Here is a 23,588-nt window from a genome sequence, read left to right on the forward strand (position 1 = left end):
GCCTGGGCACAAGCTGCTCATGTTCAGCTCCATCAATCAGAACCTCCAGGTCCTTTCCCATGAGCAGTTTCCAGCAACAATTCCCCAAGCCTGGAGTGTTGCATGGGGCTGTTGTGGCCCAAGCACAGGACCTGGCACTGAGCCTTGTTGAACCTCATCCCACTGGCCACAGCCCATGGATCCAACCTGTTCCAATACCTGATCACCTTTTTGATGAAGAAATTGTTCCCAATATCCAACCTAAACCTCTCCCAGCACAGCTTGAGGCCAGGAAAGTGCCTGCAGAGCACAGAAGTTGAGAAAAAGATGACTGTGGTTACTTCCCCATCACCTCCCCAGAGTGCACAGTCATGGCAGTAGGTACAGAAACAAATCATTTATTATTAAAAAGTCAGCAACATAAGGCATTTAAACACAAACTCAAGCCTGAGCACATCTGGTAAGCACTGGGTAAGACAATTCTTCTTTCACTGAGCTTCAGTGGAACTGGAAAAAGCTCCACTGGAAAAAGCTCTGCCTCCACTCCCACCAAAACTAAGGAATGTGTCTCCAGTTGCAGCATGGAAAGGAAGAAAATGATTTTATTTGAGGCCACAGCAGTATCTCCTATTCAAGCCAACAGTAGCCTAGTTTAGAAGAAAATGTGTGTCCCAATTGGGTGTAGGCCATATCAGTATTTGTACCTTTGGATTCCAACCGCTGTCTGATGCCTTCAAAACAGGGTTATTTACCAACAGCTAAAAATAAATATTTGAACTGCTAAGCCAAGCAAGCAGCACATTTCTGCAGTGAAAACAATGCTCAGCTTAACAGGCAGGTGTGTAGGGTCTGAGGGAAAAGCCTCTTCCAGAGGTTGGCCTGCAGATACAAAACAGGACCCTCTAAGAACAGCGTCACACAGGGCTCCAGCCAGGACAAGGCACCTCCTCTAAGGCACCAGGGAGTGCTGATGAGGTTTTGGGGGGACTGGTTGTTCCTTAAAAGGCACCATTCTAATGACATCCCTTTATCCAGAGGAAGAATCTGTAATAGAAGCCTCATGATTTATACTCCCACAAGTCAAGGAAGCCAAGAACATGGGGCTGCTGCATAACCAGGGCAGCAAGAGAGTTCTCTGATGTCACCAGCAACATCTTCCTTTCCTACAGATCTACAGGCAACATATACATTAAGTGCATAATGCCCCACACTAACAGGGCAAGTTAAGACCTAAACATGCTTGTATTTTAGATGATTGAGTTGTGGTTTAATTACCTTGCAAAAACTGAAGCATTCTGCACTCTCCATTGGTGAGGTTAATTTTACCTTGTGCAGCCTCTCACATTCTGCATCCAAGTTTGCTTTGGTTGATAAGTTTTGCAACAGCAAAGGGACAGCTTGTCAGGAAATGATTTAGCTTTTATATATTGGGTTACAGCATTCTCTTTAAGATGGGCTTTACTAGCTCAACTAGTAGGCAAATGGGTGTTCCAAGCATAAAAGCATATCAAAAGGGTCAACTGGAATGGCCATTATCTAATGAGAACATTAACCCAAGTCAATGCTCATAGCAATTAATAAGATATTTGGGAAAAAAATTACAAGACAGAAATCCTTAGGATCAGCCACTTCCCATCACCCAGGCAGTAACCAGGCATCCTTTAATCCTCCCCACCACAGAGTCTGAGCAGCACTTTCCTATAGTCTCCTGAGCAGTCTCCCTGGAGAGAGAAGGAGAAAGGAATGTGGTTAGTTTTACATCTCCATGCAAGGCTGGATTCTTCCCAGCACATATGATTGTTGTAGGGTTTGTGTCCTCTTTGGCAACTTAAGAACATTCAGGAACATTTTCAGTACATAAATGTAAAGTCTTCTTAATTCCACCTCCTCTAAAACACCCAATAGGTGTCAAGGAGGGACCTGCCTCCTTCAAGCTGTTTAGCAAATCCAGCTCCTTGTTTCCAACACTGGAAAGCTCACCTTAATGAAGGAGTAGAGTGATTTCCCATACATGGTCAGGAATTCCCTTCGGATATCCAGCATATCTATTTCAGAGCGGGACACCATCACTCGGATCAGTGTGTTGTCATCTGTTCCCAAGCCCTAAAGGAATAAACCAACTTTACAACTAAGTACAAAGCATTTTGGATAAATCAGTGACAGACCCAAAGGTTTTATCACTTGGTCTTCTGCGGGATCTGTTCGTAGTTAGAGCATGTTTGCATTGATGGAGTGATCCACTAGCAGCTAATGATTGTTGTGATGCTACTGACTCAAGCAAGGAAAGGCAAAGGGAAGGGAAAATAATCTCACACCAAAAGCTCTTTACCTTCATGGATTTATACAGTCTTTCAGCAAAATATGCAGGTTTATTCCGCATGCACTTTACTGTAAGGGAATGAGAACAAGAGAATTAACACCAATAAAAACAGAAAGAGAGGATCTTCCAAACCTTTACAGTGCTTTCTCAGTGCAGGTGTTTATTCTGTAAAGATGCAACTCAGGGCCAACAAACAGCAAGTACAATGCAGACATCCATCATGATCTGTTATAAATTGATGTCTCCATGCCCAGTGAACAGTAATATTTTCTTTAAGGCTTTAATGCTTCCTGACAGCAAATGTCAGCTACCAAAGCACCACTTGTGAAAGCAAATGTCATAAAGCACAGGATCTTCTCACCCAATTGTATCTGCAATGATTAGAACACTGTGGCTTGCAAAAAAGCCCCAATGGAGCTGCCTTGTGAAGCTCCATAAAGAGCCTGCCACGGCAAGATACAATATCTCTGATCATTTAAGTACTTTGTAGCCGAAGTTTAAAAGCAGGGAACTCACCCACAGCCAGCAAAGCATCTTCCAGGTCTCCTGACATCTCAGATTTAATGCTCTCTGTTATGTCCTTATTAGCAATTCCTCTGTAGGCATCAAAAACTAGGAGGAAGAGTCAGTGACAAGAAAAGCTTCAGGGCATAACAGTGCGTAAACCATTGAGGATCACTTTGTAAGATCAAGCTCCTCATACTCAAACTGAACCTTGTACCATTACTGTAACATTATGAGCTAAATCAGGGCTTGTCCCACAGAAATAACTCATTTTAATTATCAAGTCTTGCTAATTGGCCTACCACTGCTGCTAGCATTCTCCAGAATTGATAGTGATGGCAGTTTAAATGCTCTGCCCCAAAGGAAGTCACACTTCATCATCTACACTTCCTAGGCTGGAGCAGGTTGTACTGATAGTTTTCTCCAGTCCCTTTTTGTCTCAGGAGGGAATAAATTGGTCTCAAACAATTGAATACAACTGGGTTCTAGGATACCTGCTGTCTCAGGAAGAGTTCACAATCAGTTCATGAGTAAAGTATCTTCCTCAAACAAGGAAAAACATCCAGGACACTGCAGAGGATCTTACCTCTTAGTAGGTGGTATCTGTTCCGTGTACAGAGGATGGACATGAATTGTACCTCATCTGTTCCCCATTTCTGCTCCCCAGCTTCATACAGACACTTGAAGACATTAGGAATAGACAAAGTAAGGCTAATTGAGGAGTCCAGAAAGACCATTAACCTGACACTGCCCAGTCCACCACTAAACCATGTCCCTAGGCCAGTTTACCCAGTGAACAGCACACCCATCCAAGCCATGAGCACCCAGTTTCTCCAGGAGAATGCTTTGGGAAACAGTGCCAAAGGCTTGACTAAAGTCAAGGTAGACAACACCCACAGCCTTTCCCTCATGCACTAAGCAGACGACCTTGCCAGAGGAGATCCTTGGTGCTTGAGCACTGCTGGCCTGAAGCTTGTTCAGATCACAGATATTTTTCAACAACTACTAACCAAGCATCTCTCAATGGAAATGTCATCTCCCCTCCCAAAAACCCAGCCTGTGTAGAGACTTCTCACCACAGAGTTGCAAAAGAGATTAAAACCATTATCCCCATTTCATCAGCTGAATCAGAACAGCAAAGCAGCTTCTCTAAGGGCCAAAACTGAGAACAGAGCCCACGTCTCCACCTAGGGCACTGCTGTGGATGCTTCAGGTTTATTGTTCCACCTTGATAAAAGTGAGGTCTAGAAAAAGCAGGGGTTCACCACACACCACATGTACAAGAACAGACAGTTCTTGCAAGGAGGCAAGTTGCTACACACCTGAGCATCTTGTTGAGCAAGGGCATCATCCACATAGGTTCCCTCATCTCTATTACCCTGCAGAGACAGAAGGATGAAAAACTCACTTCACTAGAGCAACTAATGGAAGCAAGTCCTGCAAGTTCCCCATTCAAAACAAGTTACTGGAGATGCACAGTGGGATCCTTAAAATGGAATGATAGCTTAGAAATACAGCAAAATCTGGCTCAGATGTGATTTGTACTTTTGAAATGAGCAGCAATACACTCTAACTGGCCCGTGTTATGAAGAGCACATGGCATTAAGGCATACCCAGAGCACTGCAGGGAATAGCTGTGTGTGAAACACACCTGAGGTGAAATGCAAGGTAAGTGAAATAAAAGCCAGCCTGAAACACCTCCTCACTGAAGTGAGAGGCACATTAATCAGCAACAGGAAGATTCCCTGTTTTCCTAAGCTGGGACTTACCGTCAGGAGGGACACGAGGACTCTCCGAAACATGGAAGATGTGTCAGAGACAATGTCCTCCTCAAGGGTACGGCCATATTCTAGCAAGAGCACACACAGATGCCATCTGTTAGGAACAGGTCCACCACCTGGACAGTGTTTGTCCTCAACATTTGCAAGCTTCAAGCTAGGCAAGTATATCAATCTACTCAGGTCCCTAAACATCATGGAACCATAGAATAGTTTAGGTTGGAAAAGAGCTTTAAGATCAAGTCCAACCATTAACCCGGCACTTGTCCCATCCCTTGTTCCTTGGGAGAAGAAACCAGCCCCCATCTCCTGGCTCCAACCTCCTGTCAGGCAGTTGTAGAGAGCGATAAGGTCCCCCCTGAGCCTTCTCTTCTCCAGACTAAACCCCCCAGGTCCCTCAGCCGTTCCTCATCACACTTGTGCTCCAGGCCCTGCACCAGCTCCGGTGCCCTTCTCTGGCTCCGCTCCAGCACCTCAATGTCTCTCTTGCAGTGAGGGGCCCAGAACTGACACAGGATTCGAGGTGCAGCCTCACCAGTGCCCAGTGCAGGGGGACAGTCACTGCCCTGCTCCATCCCATTTATGCCAATTCAATTTCTGGGTGAAATTCTAACCCTTGAGGCTTTAGCAGTCCTGCTGCTGACACTTGTTTAACTCAGAGGTTCTCTCTGGACAAACGGCAATAGTTGTATCTGCTGATTTGTCACACTTAAAGGCTATCAGACCTTTCTCCTTCCTCTCCACATGTCCATGCATGCACACCAGTGACTCTCAGCCAGGATGGTGATGGGTTGCAGTGTGCACCACGTACCAAGTTGGTAGTTCTCATTAATGCGCCGAATATCTTCATTTGAGCGAGAAGCCAGGATTTCAATCAGGCAGCCTTCATCTGTCCCTGCTCCCTAGGGAGTTGCAAAGACAAGATCAAAGAGCATTATGACAACCATTTGATGTGCCACTAGGATATTTTTCTAATGATATAGAAGTTAACAATAATAAATTCATGATAAATATATAATTGTGGCATATCATGCTAAACTGACTAGAAAAAGCAACAAAAAAGGGAGATTCCCAAACCTTGATAGCCCTCCTCAGTTCACGCACGTCGTACATGATGGCAGGAGTCATCATACCAACGATGACCCTTTCAAAGTTCCCACTCAGCTCAGACTTCAAGTCATCAATCAGATCCTGAAAGACGGAGAGAGGAGAAATGAGCTGGGAGAAACAGCCTTTGAGAGCAGAACAAACTCATTCACCACTTTTCTTCACGCTCCAACACTCCCTGGATGTACTGTTGCTCTGAAGAGAACAAGGCCAAAACAAACTGGGCCAGGAAAAGCTTGTGCTGACCTTACTGTTGTGGAAATTAGGATGTTGTTCACATTTCCCCCAAGTGGTATAACCCCAGAATGCCTGCATCTCCCAGGTAAAGCCACAGACACTCACCTCTGAAGACCACCTACCCTGCCAATAGTGCTTTTATACGTGATCAGAACTTGCTGACGTTGGGAAATGTTTAGTTTGGTCAAGGTGTCAATGATGGCATCTTCATCTGTGCCTGGAAAAAAGCAATGTAAACCAGTCGAGCTGCTTGCACAAGAACCAGATGCATGGTCTGGTCTTGTCCAGAGCGTGCCATTAGTCCTAATCTTCCATTCCTTACACGACCTGGTTCTCAACATCTTCTGTTCCTCACACAACTGGTTCTCAACAGCACTGGGGACTAGATCAATGCACAGAAGTGCCTCAACCCAGCCAGCAGTATGGCAGTGCCACACCACAGGAGAGACAAGAGCCTGACTAAGGATGGTTTTGTGGCCAAGACTTGGATTTCCAGTTGGGTTTAAGCAACTCGATTCCTTTCAGTGCCCTCATGGCACAATGAAAATGGCTGGACTTCCCCTCTAGCAAACCACCAGACGAAACCTTCCCAATGCTTGGAGAAAACCAGAGGTTTAATAGTGGATGGAGACCAACTTACCAAATCCCTTCATAGCCTTCCTTAGTGCCTGTGCTTCTTGCTCAGCACTGAAACTTGAGGCTCCCTTGATTGCTGCCTAAACCCAGAGGAGAGCAGTTATGAGACAAACTCAAAAGGAGACATACACATAATAGAGTTGAATTTAACCCCCCCTTTTTTTCCAGTTGAAGTCCACTGACCAAACCTGGCTGATTTTATACCAGGATTCCTAAAAAGAGACAGTTCTAGAGGGACTTCCCAGCCACAGAAGAAATAAGCTGCAGGGACACAAATAAAAGGAGGAAACATCTTCATTTGCTGCCCACAGAGTATCTGATTTCCAGTGAGACAATGGCAAGGAGCCTGACATCTCTGTTCAGTCTGGCTGGGGCTTCTTCCCAGCAGTTTTCCGTGTAAATCATAGATGAAGCTGTTCCCATCAAAGCCCTCTTCCTGACTTCTCCAAGAGCAACCATCATTCTGTACCATAAGGTACAAGGAAGCAGTGTTTTACTCAAAACAGTGATTCACAAGCAGGTTTCTCCTGCCTCCTGCCCAGTGCCATTTCTGTGGGACTACACTGTCTCTTCCAAAGCTCTTAATATTCCCAGGAAAACCATCAGCAAAACACTGCTTGATATTCCTGTAGGATAGGCTTTCTGAAACACGGATAACTACCCTGTAGATGGCTACCTTGCAGCTTGAACCTGGCAAGAATAACATAGCCAGGAAGTTTATCTGGAGAAATTCATGCATTAATATCTGATTGAATTTTCCATTAACTCCCAAACAGGAAAACCCCAATTGTGTGGGTCATTCTCCTCTAGAATAAGGAAGCAAAGAGAAGTGATAAACTCCCCCACCACCACCCCATAAAGGAACAGTGATAGTGTTCTTCCTGCTGTGTCCTTATCTGAGCTACACTCCCCATGTTTTATCTGGTGAGAGCAACTGCTCAGCACAGAACACACACGCTCACCATGGCTCTCGGATGGGGTCAGGCTGTTGCTGTCTGAGTCTCCAGGCACTTGACAACTGTAACAAAAAAGGAGTGTTAGTTTTCTAGCAAATAATTAATAGAATATACCTTCTCTTGCCAGCTAATGGGGCTGGTTCAGTAACCATCTGGTTCCTCTGGGGACTAAAAGCAACACCTGAACTCCCATAGCAGCATCGCTGTGTTTCCAGTCCTCCTTTGTACTGAACAAAGGCTGCTTGCAACAGCACAGTGCCAGGACACCAGCCCTGCCTGAAGGAGGGACGTGGTGCACAAGCAGATGACCAGTGATTTAAGACATTTCTATCACTGGTGTGCCAGCCTGGCTGAGGCTACAAGGAGAAGCAGATAACATTGCCTTGGGAGCAAAGAGACTCAATTCCCATGGCTTCTAAAACACATGGCTTTGACCTGCTCAGGTTAAAGGTGAGGGTGTCCTGGCAGCCTTCACACAAACTCCCTGGGAGGCAGAGCCAGCATCAAGGTGTAGATGAGCATGCAAAGGATAACCTCACTTGAGGAGTGGGATGGGAGAACTATTGTCCACCTTACTTAAAATCTGCTGCATCCAACCCTTCCTCAGCTTGGTGCAGTGTGTGATTCCTTGTAGGGCTGCAGCTTTAACTGACTGTTAAAGCCCTCGAAAACGAAACAAACCCTTTCTTGCCATCTCCCCAGGGTTATCTTTTCTGCTTAGGATTTGGCTTTCATGCACAGGGCCTACACATGAACACACCCAAAGTATCTTCCTGGTCAATTGACAGTACTAGGACAAGGTTCACTTCCCTGCAATTCCAACTCAGCACAGCATGAGCCCAGCTTCTCCCATGAAGGGTGATGCCAGCGGCTGACGACATCTCTCCTTAATCCTGCTCGTGGTGCTTAAGAGCTGGTATTGAGGAGCCCAGACGGTTGTGCAAGAACAGGAGTGTCTTTGCTCATGCTCCACATGACTCTTACAAATCCAGCATACACTGGGAGGGTGCAGTTCAGGCAAGTTAGCTCAGTGTGACATTAGCCATGGATGTGTTACACACAGGCACTCCCAAGCGCTTTCTAGGTCACCTTTATTACACCCTGTGCAATCAGATAACACATGGAAAGTTATTAGTGTTTGTTTCTTTCATTTGATGACAGATTTCAGCAGTCAAAACCTGACTTAGGCCACTGAAAAGTCATCTTTGCTCTTCTCTAATCTTCTACAGAGCCATAAACCCAACTTTGTTTGCTTTAGCCAGACGCTAAATAACGGCTCTGAATTTCACAGCTGCTTTTCTGATGCGGTTTTACCATTCAGTTGGCTTGTTCACAGGAGCAGGAATATTTGACAGCCTGGTTTAGTGGATTAGAGGGAAAAGAAAGGTCAATACACAAGGAAAAAGGGGTGGGAGGCAGAAAAATCCTGTGTCCAAATGAGCTGGCAGAAAGAAACCAACACATGAGGAAAGGATGGGTGTGCTGGATATAGGGCAAGTGCTCCTGCAATGTCACATCACAACAGAATATTGACTGCAAGATTCCAATCCTTCATCCAGCTTAAACATGATATTATGAACATAAAGCCAGACTTGTCAGCACTCTGCAGCTTAACACAGTTCCTGGCCTGCAGCTCAAATAGGGAAAACCAGCTTCAGGATAGGAGCAACACTTACCTGTGTTTTGAAGAATTAAACTATGCATGCAGAGAGCCAGCCAGCAAGTGCTAAGGTGTCCTGGCTAATCCCTGTCCCCATGTTACGTGCTTCAGCCCAGAATAAAGGCCTCAGCTTGCTGATACATGTCAGGAAACCAGAGGGTTTAAGGTTGCTCAAAGAATCACTGTCAGAGACACTAAGAAAAGTAATTTTACTAGAAATTGATAAATGTGTGATTCGACAGATTTCAATGGCAAGGTTCACTCTATCAGATACAAAAAGAGATTGGGTCAGAACTAGCAATGATTTATACAGGACTGAAGTGATTTATATAGAATTGAATTGAAATGATGTGTATAGAAACTGAAAATACAAAGGAATAACAGAGACCTTCCTTCAGATTAGACCACTTTGCTTCCTAAACCTCCTCTCAGAGAGGAGTCTGGGTGAACCCGGGCTTCATCCCAGACCTGGCCAATTGTTTATGTCTAAAGGATGACAAATGTCATTTAGCAGCAGTTTCTATTGTTAAAATGAATCACAGGATTTCTAACAACACTTGATTATTGAACCTAATGTACATGTATTCACAAGTAAGTACCTAAACTAACACACTAAGATGGAGATATATGGATATAGAGATTATAGACATATATACACGTTTGAATGTTAAATATTTCCCTTGGGAAAAAGTAAAAGTGTAGCAGAATACTTATCCTATACTAACAACATACTCACAGCAGCTTTCTCAGCAGGGTTGAGTGTCAGTGAGCAGCAGGAACAGCCCAGGCAGCTGATCCCCCTATTTCCTAACCTTGGAGATCTGGGGGCTCTGAGATGTGTCCCACTCAGAGGGAGATAACTGGATCCAGGAGAGCTCAAAGGGGCTCTCTCTTAGGACCACTATTTACAGAGTCTTAAGATGATGTAAATCAGTGTAAATTTTCATGCTGGCCTCAGATCTTTGTCAGGGAATGACTTCCATTTTCATTATCATGATATAAGAGAGCATCCAGCCTTCCTGTTACCGTGTGGCCCTTCCCACCTTTGTTGGGTGATGAGAATCAATGGTCAGGGGGTTCCCAGCCATCCAACTCCATGCATTTGTGCGAAGGCTATCAGGAATTCTTGGGTCCAGGAGAGAGGGGGAGGGATGCGCTCCCACAGCACAGTAAACCTGGCTTAGAAGAGGCTCAGAACACTGTGCCCAGATGCCAGAGTGCAGGTGTATGAAGCTGCCCTGCCATTATTCAAATCTTCTCCATGGACGACTGTTTCCTGGCAGGCTCTATCAGCTAACCAGGCAGTTAAAAGTCCACATTGATCTCTTCTAAGAGCTGACTCCAGAATAAACTTCATCTATCAGAAAACAGCTGAAGCTATCATGTGTGCTGGCCACTTCAAACCTAGGCTTGCTTTGAAGCCAGTTTGCCTGACTGCACTGAGCACACACAGCTCCCAGAAGCTCCCAACACCTTAACAGTATATAAACTCAGGGGTTTTTCCCCAAATTTAAGCTCATAGACATATTTCCAGTCCTTACACCTAGGATCTGGAGTGGAAACCCACTGTTTTGGGACCCATCCCCTTGCAAGGCAAGCACTGGACTTGTTTGGCTAGTTCTTTCGTTGGTCTACTGGAGCACAACCCCACACCCTGCGCCTGCTCAGCTTTTCCATGGCTCTGTCACCACCAGTGGTTTCCAGTGTGTGGATACAGCCTGCTCCCTCCACAGCTGGCTGGGCTTCAGCAGAGTGCCCCGGGCTAGGTGTGGGGCTCACAGCTCTGATCCCAGCCCAGTTTGCAGCTTAGGAAAGGATCTCCCTTCTTCTGGCAAGCCCTGAGATAGCCAAAATATCCCAGCACCTCCCACACCATGACCTCTGCCTGGCCACACTGCCCTCATAAGGAATACAAACATAATACTGAGTTAGCAGAGCTTTGTTCTCCTCATTTCAGCCTCTGCACCCACTCAAAGCTGTTTCACAACCCTCTGCCATGCCCTCCACAGCAGCAAGGAGGACGTGTCAGCTTGGGCACGGCAGAAATAGGAAGCAAAACCTGTGCCTGGAAAGAGTCAGCCATTTTCCTCCTTCCCAAAGGAAATCCTTCCTTCCTCGTCCTTCCTCCCCCCAGGCTTGTGTCCTCTAGGGCTGCCCCAATGCCTTGGCATCATGACCCTGATGGGCACCCACCCAGCCAAGGGCTGTCCCGCTCCCGCACAGCCGCACTTCGGCCGCTGCCGTCTGGCAAACAGGGAGCGGTTTGGCACCTTCCCAGGCACCTCTCGCCGTGCAACCCCTTCCCCATGCCAAAGGGGACCCCCGCTTGGTTTGGCACTCACCTGATGTCCCCAGCGGGTGCCCTGGCAGGGATGGGAGAGCTGTGCTCGGGGTTTGTCCTGGATGGTGAAGTCCCCGCCCTGGAACAGGGAGGAACTCCTCCCTCCTGACGGGAAAGCAATCCAGCCCCGCTGCCCTCCTCTGCCCTTCCCCAAGCACCTGTGACCCAGAGCAGGGAGAGATTCCTCAGGGAGCATCACACACCTTTAGGAAACGCACTTTTGGGGTTACACAGTGGTCTTTGCAAGTAAAAGCTGGCCTGGCAGGCTGGGATGGCTTCCACAAAGCCCCCTGAGCACACAAGCAGCATCTGATGTCTCACTGTGCTGTGTGTAACAGGGCACCCCAAAGGGGGATTGAGGGGGACGACAGCATGGAGCACAGCAGCAGGCAGAAACAGCCCTGAGCAAGGAGTCCTGCTCATGCCCACATGTGGTTTGTGGGGATTTCTTACCTGTATTGTGTCTCCTTTGCTCCCACAGCACCTCCTCACCTCTTCAGCATCGTTTTCCCCTTGTCTAAGAGTAACAAACAGCCACGATTTCTGGAAGAATGATTATTTTAATAAAGATTAGTACTTTTGCCTCAATAAATGGCACCACCCTCAAGTCAAAACACTGGAGGCAAAGGGACTTTAGTTTTACCCTTACGTGACACAGCCATGGGCAAGATCATGAAGCTGAAGGAGGGAAATCAACATTGCAATGATACATATCTTCACTCTGTTTATCCTCAGGGCCTTTGGTCTCCTCTGATGCCAAAAGTACAGTTACTATAATGGGTAAATCAACCCTCTCGGGTTCATTTTTCCACTCATACAAGTTATAATCATCCCTGTGCCTCTTTGCACATGCTCTTTTGCTGGAAGAGACCTAAATTTAGCAGCTGGGATGAATGCAGGCTGTGCTCCTGTGAGCATGTCTGTGAGCTGCCTTATTATAGCTCCCACTGCAGCTCAGCTCCCCAAAACAACCCCACAGAGGCCACCAAGAGCATCTGCTCCCTCCCTGCTGCTGCAGGGGGTCACTGAGCAGAAGGGAAGAGACAAAACAAGGCTGAAGCCACAAGCCTTCTCCTTCTCCATTGCAGAGCCCTTTTCCTTGCACAAGCTGGCACTTTACCCCGTGCAGGATTCAGTGTGGATTAGTGCATGTTATCAACAGTCACTAAGGAGAAGCTCTGCTCTTTCCTACATCTGTTAAAGTTTCCATTCTGAGCCCTTCCTCTCACGTCAGCTGCCTCCTGCTCTGAGCCCATACCCCTCATTTTAACCCACCACCAGAACTGCTGTTTCTCCCTCTTATGTTGCCTGGGGTTGTTTTTTTTTTTAGCCTGTGTATTTTCAAAGCTTCCTTCTGCTGCTTTCCAGCCTCTTCAACCCAAGGACAGGACGGCTGTGACACTGCAGGGTTGGTATATGCAACAGTAAGTATTTATATGCAACAGTACTTATTTAAGACCAGAAGTTATTCATCCTTTCTGTATTCATCCTTTATATATTGCCCCAATCCTGCCATTTGAGATTGGGATAACTCAACCTTTTCTTTCCCCTTGGGAGAGGCTCCAAGTAGAGAGGAATATTTGAAGAGAAAGTGTGTGGATGCTTTTGGCCATCTGGAATTAGTCCTGTCAGTGTAGCCCATTCAGAAGCCAGATCCTGACCCAACACACAGCTGAGTTTCCTATAACCTTGCCTGGTTATGGATGCTGCCTCCATAGCCATCCAATTCAGACTATCACAATTAATCAGACAGAAAAGGGGAAAAAAAAGCCCCAAACCAAAGCACAAAAGCTTCTGACCATGCTGAGAGTTGCTGAGCTTGCTCTGGAAGGCGGATGGAAGGAGGAGGGATTTAGGGCAGCGTTTGTCTGAACCCTGTTGTACCTTACTCCAAGAGCTGCTCCCTTCAGGAAGGCAAAGGGCTGGTGCTGTAGGAGAAATTTCCTATGTAAGATTCAGCAGACAAAGCTTTGTCTCTCCAGGAGCCCTTTATCTACGGTCTGCTCAGCTTTCAGCGTGTCTTTTCATCTCTTAAAGGATGAAAAGGTTACGGCTATCCTTAAATATCTCCAGCCTGAAGCACTAACACAGCTCTGCTGTCCTTACCTCAACAGTAATGGACAAGCCCACAGCTCCTATCAGTGTAGGAAGTGACAAAGCACATTTCACTGATAACTCCTGTTTGCCCCATCGATTATTTTAAGCCCCCTTATTACAAAGCCCTCCAAAGCTCCAGACTTTACGTGGTTGCATACCTGCTCTGTATTCCCACTCCATCCTACTGTTCTCCCATCTCTACAAACGACATAATAGAAATTAAAGGTCACAGAAAGACAGGGCAGTGTGTAATGAGTAAATAAACTGAGCTCAAGCAGGAAGGAAGGAAGGATTTATTCTAGGTCCCACAATGAGAACAGAGCTGAATCTCCTGAAAAATGGCAGCATTTCTGGTTTTGCCCTGAGGATCTTCCCTTTCAAATCTGCACCTCAAAGAGCAGGGGGGCCTAGTGCTGGAAGGGGAAACCTGATTAGCAGATACCTGCCTTTAGCTTTAGAGAAACAGCCTCACCTCAATCACTGAGGTGCAAATGCTGGCACTAATGAAATCATCAGCCAATCTCCCACAGGTTTAAGCAGAGCCAGAATTTGGACCTTTGGGGATCATGCAGGTGTTCTCAGGAAGTTCTTAAGGGAATGTTCATTTTTATACCCAAGTACCAGCAGTTTGCAGTCAGCAGCCCCTGAAAATGGGGTTGTTCAACTGTTGCACAAGTGCTGTTGGCACTGTGCAGCGATACTGCAGCTCTGCTGTTTCCACAGCAGGGTAGCCAACGTTGGGATGGAGGCTGAAAACCAGCACTTGCTTTTCTAAAGCACCAATTTTCATGTGGTTGTAAGAGGGTAAAGAATTCTCACCTTCTGCATATTGATATCAGGTTATTCAAAGTTAACTGCAGATATTAGGACTCACTGCAGAGATGTAGGGGTACTTTTATCTCCTTACCTCCAGTTCAGCACTGTGTAAGATGAAACATGCATTTCCACACATCAGAGGTGGCCTCAGTGTAGAAACAGTGGTGTTTTGGCAAAGACCCTAGGAACAGCGAGCCTGAAGCTTTTGTTCTCAAGTGAAGCTCTTTTAAACACAAAGAGAGGAAGGAAGGTGACATCCACACTCCCAGAACTAGGTAAGCAGCGTTGATTTGAGGTGGGAAGACCGAAACATTCCAATTCATGCAAGAAATGAAAGCATTCTTAGCTCTTCATTACTTACCATAACCATTAGAGACACTGTTGTTACCAGGGGAATGTGTAGCACTCCACCTTGCAGCAGTTCAGAGAGGACTTCACGAGGGCCTGAGCCAGTTCTGCTATGCAAGTCGAGGGCTCTCTGCACAGACCTAGGCTGATTACATAAAGATACATGTCACATAAGGCCAAGGAAGAGGGGAGCAGAACTGATCTGAGAATATCCCTCTAACCAAAAGTGCCTTTAGAACAAGACACTGCATAGACACGGTGATCTACGCACCTCAAAGTAAGCTCTATGGTGAGACAGGGATGAGCAGCTATATGCAAGAGCCACAAGTCAAACTCCCCACTTCAAGTGTGCTTCAATCACAAGACTTTTTAAGACAGGGCTGCTTGCATGTTCTGCAGGGGAGGAGAGGAGCTCCTAGGTGCTATTGCCATTTATAAGTGACAGCTATAACAGCGTCTGGGGTGCTACCACACTCAGTGCTTTCCACACTGCTGTCCCACAGCATATGCTGTGCTGCCACCATCTCAGAAGTGCCCACACGCTCTGCCTTCCTCTCAGAGAGAAACTTCAGGCTGCACTTGGCCATGAGCCCAGCCTGCTGTTTTCTTTTATTAACTAAAGCTATAAACAACAGGGAGCACAAACAGTCCTGGGCCAGGGGTTGTCTGACAGCCTCATCAGCTCCTTGTGTTAATGGATGCCATCCAAAGAGGAGCTGGAGTCAGTGAGCACCTCTGTAGCGGGGTTGTGAAGAAGGTTAAGCACTTGTGGGTGGCACTTTTGCCTTTGGAAGAGCTCCTTGCAGCCACACAAGTTGTCACTTGCTCTCGATCATAGCTGTGTTATCTCACCTTCCACTGTTCAGACGGAACTGGGGAAAACAGGTCTGCTTCAACACCCACAGCAGAGCTTAAGGCACAGACTGTGGCCTTAAGACAGGAGCCTTCACAGGATCTGGGGTTGCCTGGTCTTAATAAACCATTCCCAAGCCTTGCTGGGAAGACATCACCCAGTGTGGATGCAGTGCAATCAGGATACACTGCTTGTCATGGTGTAGCCTATGTACTTTAAGGACAAGACTAGACTACTCTAATTGCATTTACATTTACAGTTTGTACAAACATATTAATTTTGCCTCAAATAAATCAAGACTAATTGATATTATTTAAACCCCAGGCCTTAGGGCATTTGCCAGCTCCACGGAGAGACATTCAGTCAGGAAAACTCCTAATGTCCCTGTGGTACAACCCAAACCCTCCTTCCTCAAAGCTGCAGGCTATGAACTGCTACACCACTGCTTCCAGCAGCCTTAAATGCATTATCAAGCCTAAATTCCATTTAATGAGCTTAATGAATGTTTGCTTTAATTAGCATACATATAGATCTGAAGAGGAAATGAGTAGCTTTAATTTTTTTCTTCTTAATTAATATCTGCTTCTATGTAGCTTTATCTTACTCAGCTGCTCTGTAATTTGGCTTTAACACAGCTCTAGGGGGTGGAAACAGGGCAGTGACTGCCCAGCTCAGTGGGACTCCTAAGGCACATGTGTATTCATTCCTTGATGGAAATACCAATAGAAGCTCATGACAGCTTAGAGAGAAGATGACATGTTAAGCATCTTAAACATAAACAGGGGAAGTTCAGGTTGGAGATAAGGCAGAAGCTCTTCCCTGTGAGGGTGCTGAGGTGCTGGCACAGGGTGCCCAGAGAAGCTGTGGCTGCCCCATCCCTGGCAGTGTTCAAGGCCAGGTTGGACACAGGGGCTTGGAGCAACCTGCTCTAGTGGAAGGTGTCCCTGCCCGTGGCAGGGGTTGGAGCTGGAGGAGCTTTAATGTCCCTTCCCACCCAAACCAGTCTGTGATTCTATGATCTTAACACGAGGTAGCTAGTGTTCAAAAAGCAAAACAAGCAGCGCTGCTGCGTGAGAGAAAACAAGGTAAGAGCAAAGGATGCTGACAGCACTGTGGATAAGCCTGCAGGTAGGATCCAGTCCTACCATGCCTAAAGATAGCCAGGGGCAATAACCAGCTTCATCAACCACTCAGTAACCAGGAGGCAAAGCAAGGCAGCAAGTCCACAGCCTACTCAGGAAGCCAACTTATAAACACTAATGAGCAATACTACTTACATACAAGTCCAGAGCTTAACTAGCAAACACAGAACCACCCCCAGCACCACTCCAAAAAGAGTGGGTATCTTCTGCCTGTGCTTAAATAGAGGTGATGGCTGATGAGTAAAGGGTGGTGGGTTGAGGCCCAGGTGAGCCTGCTTGGAGCAATGAGAGCCTGAGGGTACATTCAGGACCCTGACACTTGAAACACAGCTGATAAATCCCCCCTTAGTGATAATCCAAGCTGCAAATTTCTCTTAATGTAACAATAACTTAAACAAAAGCACCTCTTTGTAGTGCAAAGTCATGCTCCTCCAGAAGCATGGCTCTTGTTGACTTGGTGGTCAATCAGTCTCAATCCAGGCTGTGTGGAGCATTGCATCAAACATGCATGAGCCTGCAACAATCAGATGGCAATTATTGCCATGTGTGCCTTCTATATTTATACACAGGTCATGCACCATTGCCATTGATGGAAGATGATGGTTTCTAGTTGTAGGAAGTGGAGCTGGATCTAGTGAGCATGCCTTACATAAAAGGGTAACCAGGAGCACATAAGAGGTGGAAGTTTTTAAGCAGGTAAAATACATATATGTGTTTTGGAGCCTTTTCGCCTTTCTGCAGAGCTTGGAACCTACCTAAGTTATTAACTATGTGCTGGCATGCTTGAGAGTTGCCCTTTTCTTGGGGGTGGTAAAGAAAAGCGATGGCTTTTCTGGTCATGTTAATAGTGGTTGCAGGTCATTACTATGCACTTAAAAGCAATTCTTGGTTTCTAGAAAGCCATGGGATAAAATCGTGGCTCTGTTACTGCTTAGCTGGTGAGAAGCTCGACAGAAATGCTTGCAGTAAATGTGTGTGCTTAAGGGAAAATACTTATCAAGGTAAAAATAACTGAATGAGATGATTTGATTATTATGCACTGAATACAGGAAAACATGAGCACTACTTTGTTGCCCGTGGGTAGTTCTGAGTAGTCAAGCACAGGAAGCTGTGCAGGCTCTTTCCTGCCTTGTTGCCACTTCCCAAACTCTTCAGGAGGGGTCACTGTGCCCTCGCTTTTAGGTTGACAGCCTGAAACCTTTCCAAACGTCTGTTTTTATTTAGAAAATGCTGAGCTGTCTGGAAAGTTTGATGGGTAGGGATGCAGCTGGATTCATGGGCTTCTTCCTGGGGATTTGAATGCACTTTCTTAGCAGTACAGGGGGATCAGGCTGAGGGAGATGATCTGCATGCACACACCTCTGTTGACCACATCAGGACTTGAACATTTTAAACCCAGCATCATGGGATTCTAACAGCTAAGATTTGGTGTTTAAGGTTGTCAGTTAGTGAGGTTTCTCTCTGCAGTGGGACAAATCTGTCTGTGAGCACAAGGAAGCTGCTCCAGGCTAACACACAGGAGTACCAGACCATGTCTCTCCTGTAGTCACTGATTAGCTTTTTCACTTCAAGCTTTCAGGGTCAGTTCTCTCTGACCCTATGAAGGTCACTGGGATTGCAGCAGTGCAGCCTTCTGGAATAAAGAATATCATCTGCAACTGATGCCTGGCTTCTGCTGTGCTTTTGCTCCTCGGAATGGTCGCTGACAGAGTCTGTGGCGAGAACATCAGTTGCATGTGGGTCTGCCACTCATCTGCATTACACCTCAGCACCCCTAGGTACATTTAAAAGTACTTCTCAGTGCCTAGTTCAGATGTTCAGCAATGCATCTGCAAGCTGCCTGCACAGCAGTAGGCTTTATCTTCTTTAGTTGGAAATGAGTCATTTCCCTGTACTGTACTGAGATGCTCAATTTCCTTGGAAATCATTCAGTTCTGCAGAGTCCCCAGAAATCACTGATTACTGGACTCTCATTTTGCACTGGGTGTTTTACCTCAGCCTTAATAGATCCCTAAGGAGCTTTCACAGGTTAGAGTAATTAAAAAGGAAGGATATAGAAGCAACGGAGACTTTACCCAGTTCATATTTAATCTGAAGGGCAAGTGAACCTTCTATACTGACCACTGGCAACTCAGCATATAGCCCCAAACCACAGCTTTAATCAAGATTAAAGCCTGCTAAACAAGAAAGGACTGCTTTCACACTTGTGTTAGCTGGCTGAAATGACTGCAGTTGTAGGTGTGTGGAGTTAGAGTGTCATATATATGGGAATGAGGCACAGATAGGAGCCACTCTGCAGCCCCCCACAAACTGTGGGTGAATGATGGTGGCCAAAGAGGACTTTGAGGTCTCCAGGGTGGGTTTGTGGAGCCTTACCTACAAGAATGACAAGAGCTGTAGCATTAACTGTAATGAAGAGGTACAGTGGCTCAGCAGAAAAGCAACTGTACACTGATGCAGTTCTAGATCTGCACATCCAACATGCTAAATATTATTATCACCAGCTATTTTACTTGCCTATTCAGAGAGCCACATGCCTCTTCAAAGCCTTCAAATACCTGCAGGGGGGAACAATTAGGTCTGTTTCCAACACGATGATCCAATCTTGTTGGCATTGCAGGAAGCCTGTGCCCAAGAGCAACGCAGGAAAAAGGGTAAACATTTCTGCTACCCCACAGTAACCAGGACCTGCCTTTCCTATCCGCTTGGGACAGGAGCTTGTCAGCAGGATGGCTGTAGTTATTACCATAATACAGGAAATAATAGTCATTGGGAAAACACGAGCGTGCTCTGGTTTCCTCTTCTGCCCCAGTCGGAGGGGAGGAAAGAGCAGTGGTGTCTTGGAGGCACTTCTGTGGCAGCCAAGTGCTCCTCAGGGTTTTATACTCTGGGTTGCAGGCTGGGAAAACCAGTTTTTCCCCATTTTAACGTTTCTGTTTGAAATCCCAGCTCTGGCTTTCCCAGCAGGAATAAGAGCCAGCTGCTGCGGATGCTGTAGGCTGGAAACATCTCCTCATTTCTGAGGGGAAAAAAAGAGGCTGAGAAGAAGCCAAAGTGCATTTAAAGTAAATTCCATGAGTTTCAAACTAAACTAAAGCTTGACCCAAAGGCTTTGGGCTCTTTGGATGAGCTGTGTGGCTGCTTGCGAGCATCTTGCTGTCAGCTCCGTGAGGTACTGAGGTGGGGAGGAGGAAGATGTAATTTAGTGTAAATTTAAGGCTTTACAAACCCAACTGCTAGGCTTAAAGCACTCAGAGGGTTTTGAGGGCTGGGGATCTCGTTTATACTTCATTTGAGGCTCTTAAATGAGGCATTTTGAAGGGCCTGTGTGAAGACAAGCCTCGCACTTCAGGTCCTGACCGAGATATCACTGCAGGGAGGCTATTATTATCATTATTATTAAGAATTAGAAGAAGAAGAAGAAGTTTAAGCGTACTATATGGAAAATAAATGTAAATAACCGTTCACCAACCGAGGTGTCAACACGGGCCGCGGCTCCTCGCTGACAGGATTTTAATGCCCATCCCTCGCGGCGAAGGGAGGAAATGGCCCCAGGGCACCCCTTGATGCCGCCGGGGTCCCCCCCGCCGCCGGGCGGGCTGAGGGGAGCTCTCGGTACCGGGGTCTCCCCTCACGGCCCCCCAAAACGTCGCCCCCCGCCCGCACCCCCTCTTCTTCCCCGCCCTGGCAGCGCCGCGCTGCACTGTGGAAGTTGTAGTCCTCACCCCGGCACCGCCCCCCTCACTGCCACTATGGCCTCGGCACTGCGAACTACAGCTCCCAGGGTGCCCCGCGGCGGTGCCGCTGCCGCCATTCCGCCTCCCCCGCCAAAGGGCACTCTCCCCACCGACGCGCTGTGGGGCAGGGGCTGCGCTGTGGGGCTGGGGCGCGGGGGGGGCTCCGTCGGCGGCAGCGACGACCCCGGGTGACGAGGCCGGGCCGGGCCCTCCGGGCTTGTCCGGGGTGCGAAGGGGCGGCGCTGCCGCCGGCAGCCGGGACTTCCTGTGACAGCCCATTTCCTGGTCGGATGGGGCCGGCGGGCGGCGGGGTCGGTCCTTGACGGGCTCAGTGGCCGCCGAGGCAGTGATGCGGGCCCCGGGCCCTGCCGGCAGGCGGCCCCCGCCGTGACCCGCCGGTGGGGCTGCGGTTAGACCGGCCCTGGGCGCCGCTGCGGGGTTGCATGGAGGCACCCCCCCTGCCGCCCGCAGAGAGATACCGGGCGGGGGCCGTGTCAGGGGCCCTGTCAGTCGGGCCTCCGCTGAGGGGGCTGCGGCGGCCCAGGGGTAACCGCTTTCCCCTTCTCCGCGCTGTGGTTTCGCAGGGGTGAGCCCTCGCCAGCCCCCGGAGGACAGCGCGCCCGCTCCGCTTGGCCCCGGCTTCCCCCCCGCCTTGGGCCGGGCTGCAGGAAGGAGGAGCAGGGAAGGGGGTTTGGGACCCTCGGAGCAGCATCGCCCCACGAGCAGGCGGCTGCTGCCTCCTGAGAGATGAAGAAGTTTTTCGACTCGCGTCGGGAGCAGGGTGGCTCTGGCCCCGGAGCGGGCACCAGCGGCGGCGGTGGTGGCAGCGGCGGCCCGGGCAGCGGGTACATCGGCCGGGTGTTCAGCATCGGCCGGCACCAGGTGACGGTGGACGAGGTGCTGGCGGAAGGTAAGACCCCAGGGCCCTTTGTAGAGCGCTCTGCCTTTGCTGCTTCTCCCTTCTTTCCCCTCACAAAGCTAGAAAAGGGAGGCTTTGGCCTTTCCAGGGCAATCCACCTCCCCCTCTATCCCTAGTTCCCCATATATTGTATTGTCCTTGACAGACTTGTGATCGAGTGGCACCTGCAAGCTGACATTCCTGGTCTTCCCATATGGAAAGGCAGTGTGGGTTTGCTGGCTTTGGTTTGGTGGGGTTTATTTAAAGTGCTTTAGAAATTGAGGGGATTTCAGCAATTAATTGTTTCCCACCATCCCTAAACCAAACCAAAACTGAATCAAATGCCAAATGTTTCACTGCAGAAGAAGGTGCTGTAAATAAAGCAAGCAGTGGCCTTCATTCTAACTTTCTTCAGCCTGTGGCCTCCTTTCCTACCTTGAGCAGAGAGGAATAAAGCACTGGAGTAAATTCCTTGTAGGTAATGTCATGCATGTAGGTAGGCTGAGTAGAGCTACCTGTGATTTGGGATGAGGGGTTCAGCAGTAATCCCACTTGTTTGGGGTTTTTCGGGGTGTATTTGGGGTTTTTTTTTGGTGGGGGGATGTCAAAATCAACCAATTAACTAAAAATGAACAGTAGGGGTTATAAAACTCTTCACATGTTCAGTCCTTGCAGTGCGGGAAGCTGCTGGTGGTATCTTTTCAATTGCAGCCAGCACTGCTGCTGTAACTATCATTTTCCGTTTCATTTGTTTGGGCTGTAAGGATCCTTCTGAATGGCTCTGGCTGGTAACCTTAGCCTCGACCTTCAGCGAGGTGTTGGCCTCCTTAGAGCCGCTCCTGGTCCATCTCTTTTGCAATTCCAGTCAAAACAATGTTGTGTTTTGCTGGTGTAACTGCGAGGGAGAGCGTAGCTGCTTGTGAGAGCTGAGTGGGAGGACCTGTGTAGGCTTCTGCAGGAAAAAAACCCCTAAAATGGGCAAGGGACTCTGTGTACGCCGTGTGCCTTCGGGTTTGTAAAGAGTCACCACAAGGTAGAAGAAAATAGAGCTGTGACCAGCTTTCAGGCATGGTTTCTGATATGTTCTGCGTGCTGAGCTGAGAGGAACACTGACCCCAGTCCTTCAGCTAGTAGCTGTAGTGATCTTTTTTCTTCTTGACTTGAAATTTGCAGTATAGCTTTGGCTTGGCTGGTATTTCCAGGGCCTTAGAAGCTTGAAGACTATATGAGCTCAACCTGGGAAGCCGTCACAGTCGTCTTCAATGCAGGTTGGCCTCATCCTGGTAACATGGGAAACCAGAGGCTTTCTCTGCTGGTGAATAATGTGTTGGCAGGTTGTGCCCTGGTGCTGACAGCGCTGGGAAGTGAGCTGATGTGTCACTGGGCTCTCTGCTCCACAGCCCTAAGCTACAGCCACAAAAGCACAGGTTGCACAGGACAAGTGCTTCTCTGTAACCTCGCTGTCCCACAGGAACTGCTGCTTGTTGAGGGCTTTTCCCTATGATTCCTGGTTTCTTGGCCAGCCTTTGGGATGAAGCATGGCCTAGGGTGGGCTACAACCCTTAGATCTGCATGCACAAGCCAAGCAAGGAGCGACGGGCCTGTAAAATGGGTGCTGTGTTCTCTTCCTGGCCACATTACGAGGCAAAAGAAGTTCTTTTGGTGAAATGTGCTATGCAGGTGTTCTCCTCACACTTAGACTCCTGGCAAGGGCAGTCCAAAAGCTTTCTGTGGGGTGAGTGAAGTCTCCAAGGGGACAGGAACAAGGTGGCTTGTAGGTTTGCAGGTTGTCCCCTTCTGATGGGAGCAGAGGGGTGAAATACCATTTCCTTTATCGAAAAGTAGATCATCTGGGGAGACAATGTGGGTCAAAAGCAGCTTTGCACACGTCTGGCCTTTGGGTGTGCTCCCCAAGTGCTGGTAAACAGCATTTTTCCCCTGACTCAGCTGGAGACCTGAGGGGCTCTCTGGCAACCGGTCCCTGCATTACTGATGTCCCCATCCTTGGCTGGAAAACTTCTTTGTGTCTGCAGTGAATTGTGGTGGTTCAGCAGTGTTGAAAAGGCAACTCGTGAAGTCTTGGCTATTTCTGCTAAAAGGAAAAGTCTCCTGGGAAGCACTTTGGTGGAGGAGGAATATCCTGTCTGGGAAAGAAACATCTCTCTTCTCTGTTTAGAAG

The 23,588-nt window shown here is 47.8% G+C and overlaps 2 protein-coding genes across 4 annotated transcripts in view; one reads left to right on the forward strand and one right to left on the reverse strand.

Annotated features, from left to right (window-relative positions):
- Positions 1-356: 356 nt before the first annotated feature.
- ANXA4 (annexin A4) lies at positions 357-20,432 on the reverse strand. 3 transcript variants are annotated; one of them, XM_030509872.1, is made up of 15 exons: positions 20,247-20,432; positions 14,793-14,924; positions 11,972-12,061; positions 7,524-7,579; positions 6,566-6,641; positions 6,048-6,142; positions 5,659-5,772; positions 5,393-5,483; positions 4,573-4,652; positions 4,126-4,182; positions 3,390-3,483; positions 2,816-2,911; positions 2,309-2,367; positions 1,960-2,082; positions 357-1,700 (listed from the first exon to the last, which is right to left on the reverse strand). In XM_030509872.1, the coding sequence occupies exons 4-15, from the start codon at positions 7,524-7,526 to the stop codon at positions 1,641-1,643; spliced, it is 948 nt and encodes a 315-aa protein (XP_030365732.1). In that variant the 5' UTR covers positions 7,527-7,579; positions 11,972-12,061; positions 14,793-14,924; positions 20,247-20,432; the 3' UTR covers positions 357-1,640. The 3 variants fall into 3 exon arrangements, with proteins under 3 accessions (XP_030365732.1, XP_030365731.1, XP_030365733.1); XM_030509871.1 differs by lacking the exons at positions 11,972-12,061; positions 14,793-14,924; positions 20,247-20,432 and adding an exon at positions 11,520-11,805; XM_030509873.1 differs by lacking the exons at positions 11,972-12,061; positions 14,793-14,924; positions 20,247-20,432 and adding an exon at positions 11,722-11,794.
- A 237-nt stretch (positions 20,433-20,669) lies between these two features.
- Positions 20,670-23,588, forward strand: part of AAK1 (AP2 associated kinase 1) — a 78,962-nt gene continuing 76,043 nt past the window's right edge. Inside the window, exon 1 of the mRNA XM_030509878.1 lies at positions 20,670-21,421. Within this exon, the coding sequence (XP_030365738.1) occupies positions 21,259-21,421 (163 nt within the window). The 5' untranslated portion in view covers positions 20,670-21,258. The remainder of the gene's footprint in view (positions 21,422-23,588) is intronic.

The sequence above is a fragment of the Strigops habroptila genome, chromosome 21 (assembly GCF_004027225.2).
Source record: "Strigops habroptila isolate Jane chromosome 21, bStrHab1.2.pri, whole genome shotgun sequence".
Taxonomy (NCBI): domain Eukaryota; kingdom Metazoa; phylum Chordata; class Aves; order Psittaciformes; family Psittacidae; genus Strigops; species Strigops habroptila.

Bases quoted from the DNA above. Each gene is read 5' to 3' on its own strand.
- ANXA4 (XM_030509872.1), bottom strand. The intron at 5,773-6,047 runs GTAGGTGGTCTT...TCCGTCTTTCAG, and splicing joins ATAAAAGCACTATTGGCAGG to GATCTGATTGATGACTTGAA. The intron at 2,368-2,815 runs GTGAGTTCCCTG...ATTCCCTTACAG, and splicing joins AGATGCTTTGCTGGCTGTGG to TAAAGTGCATGCGGAATAAA.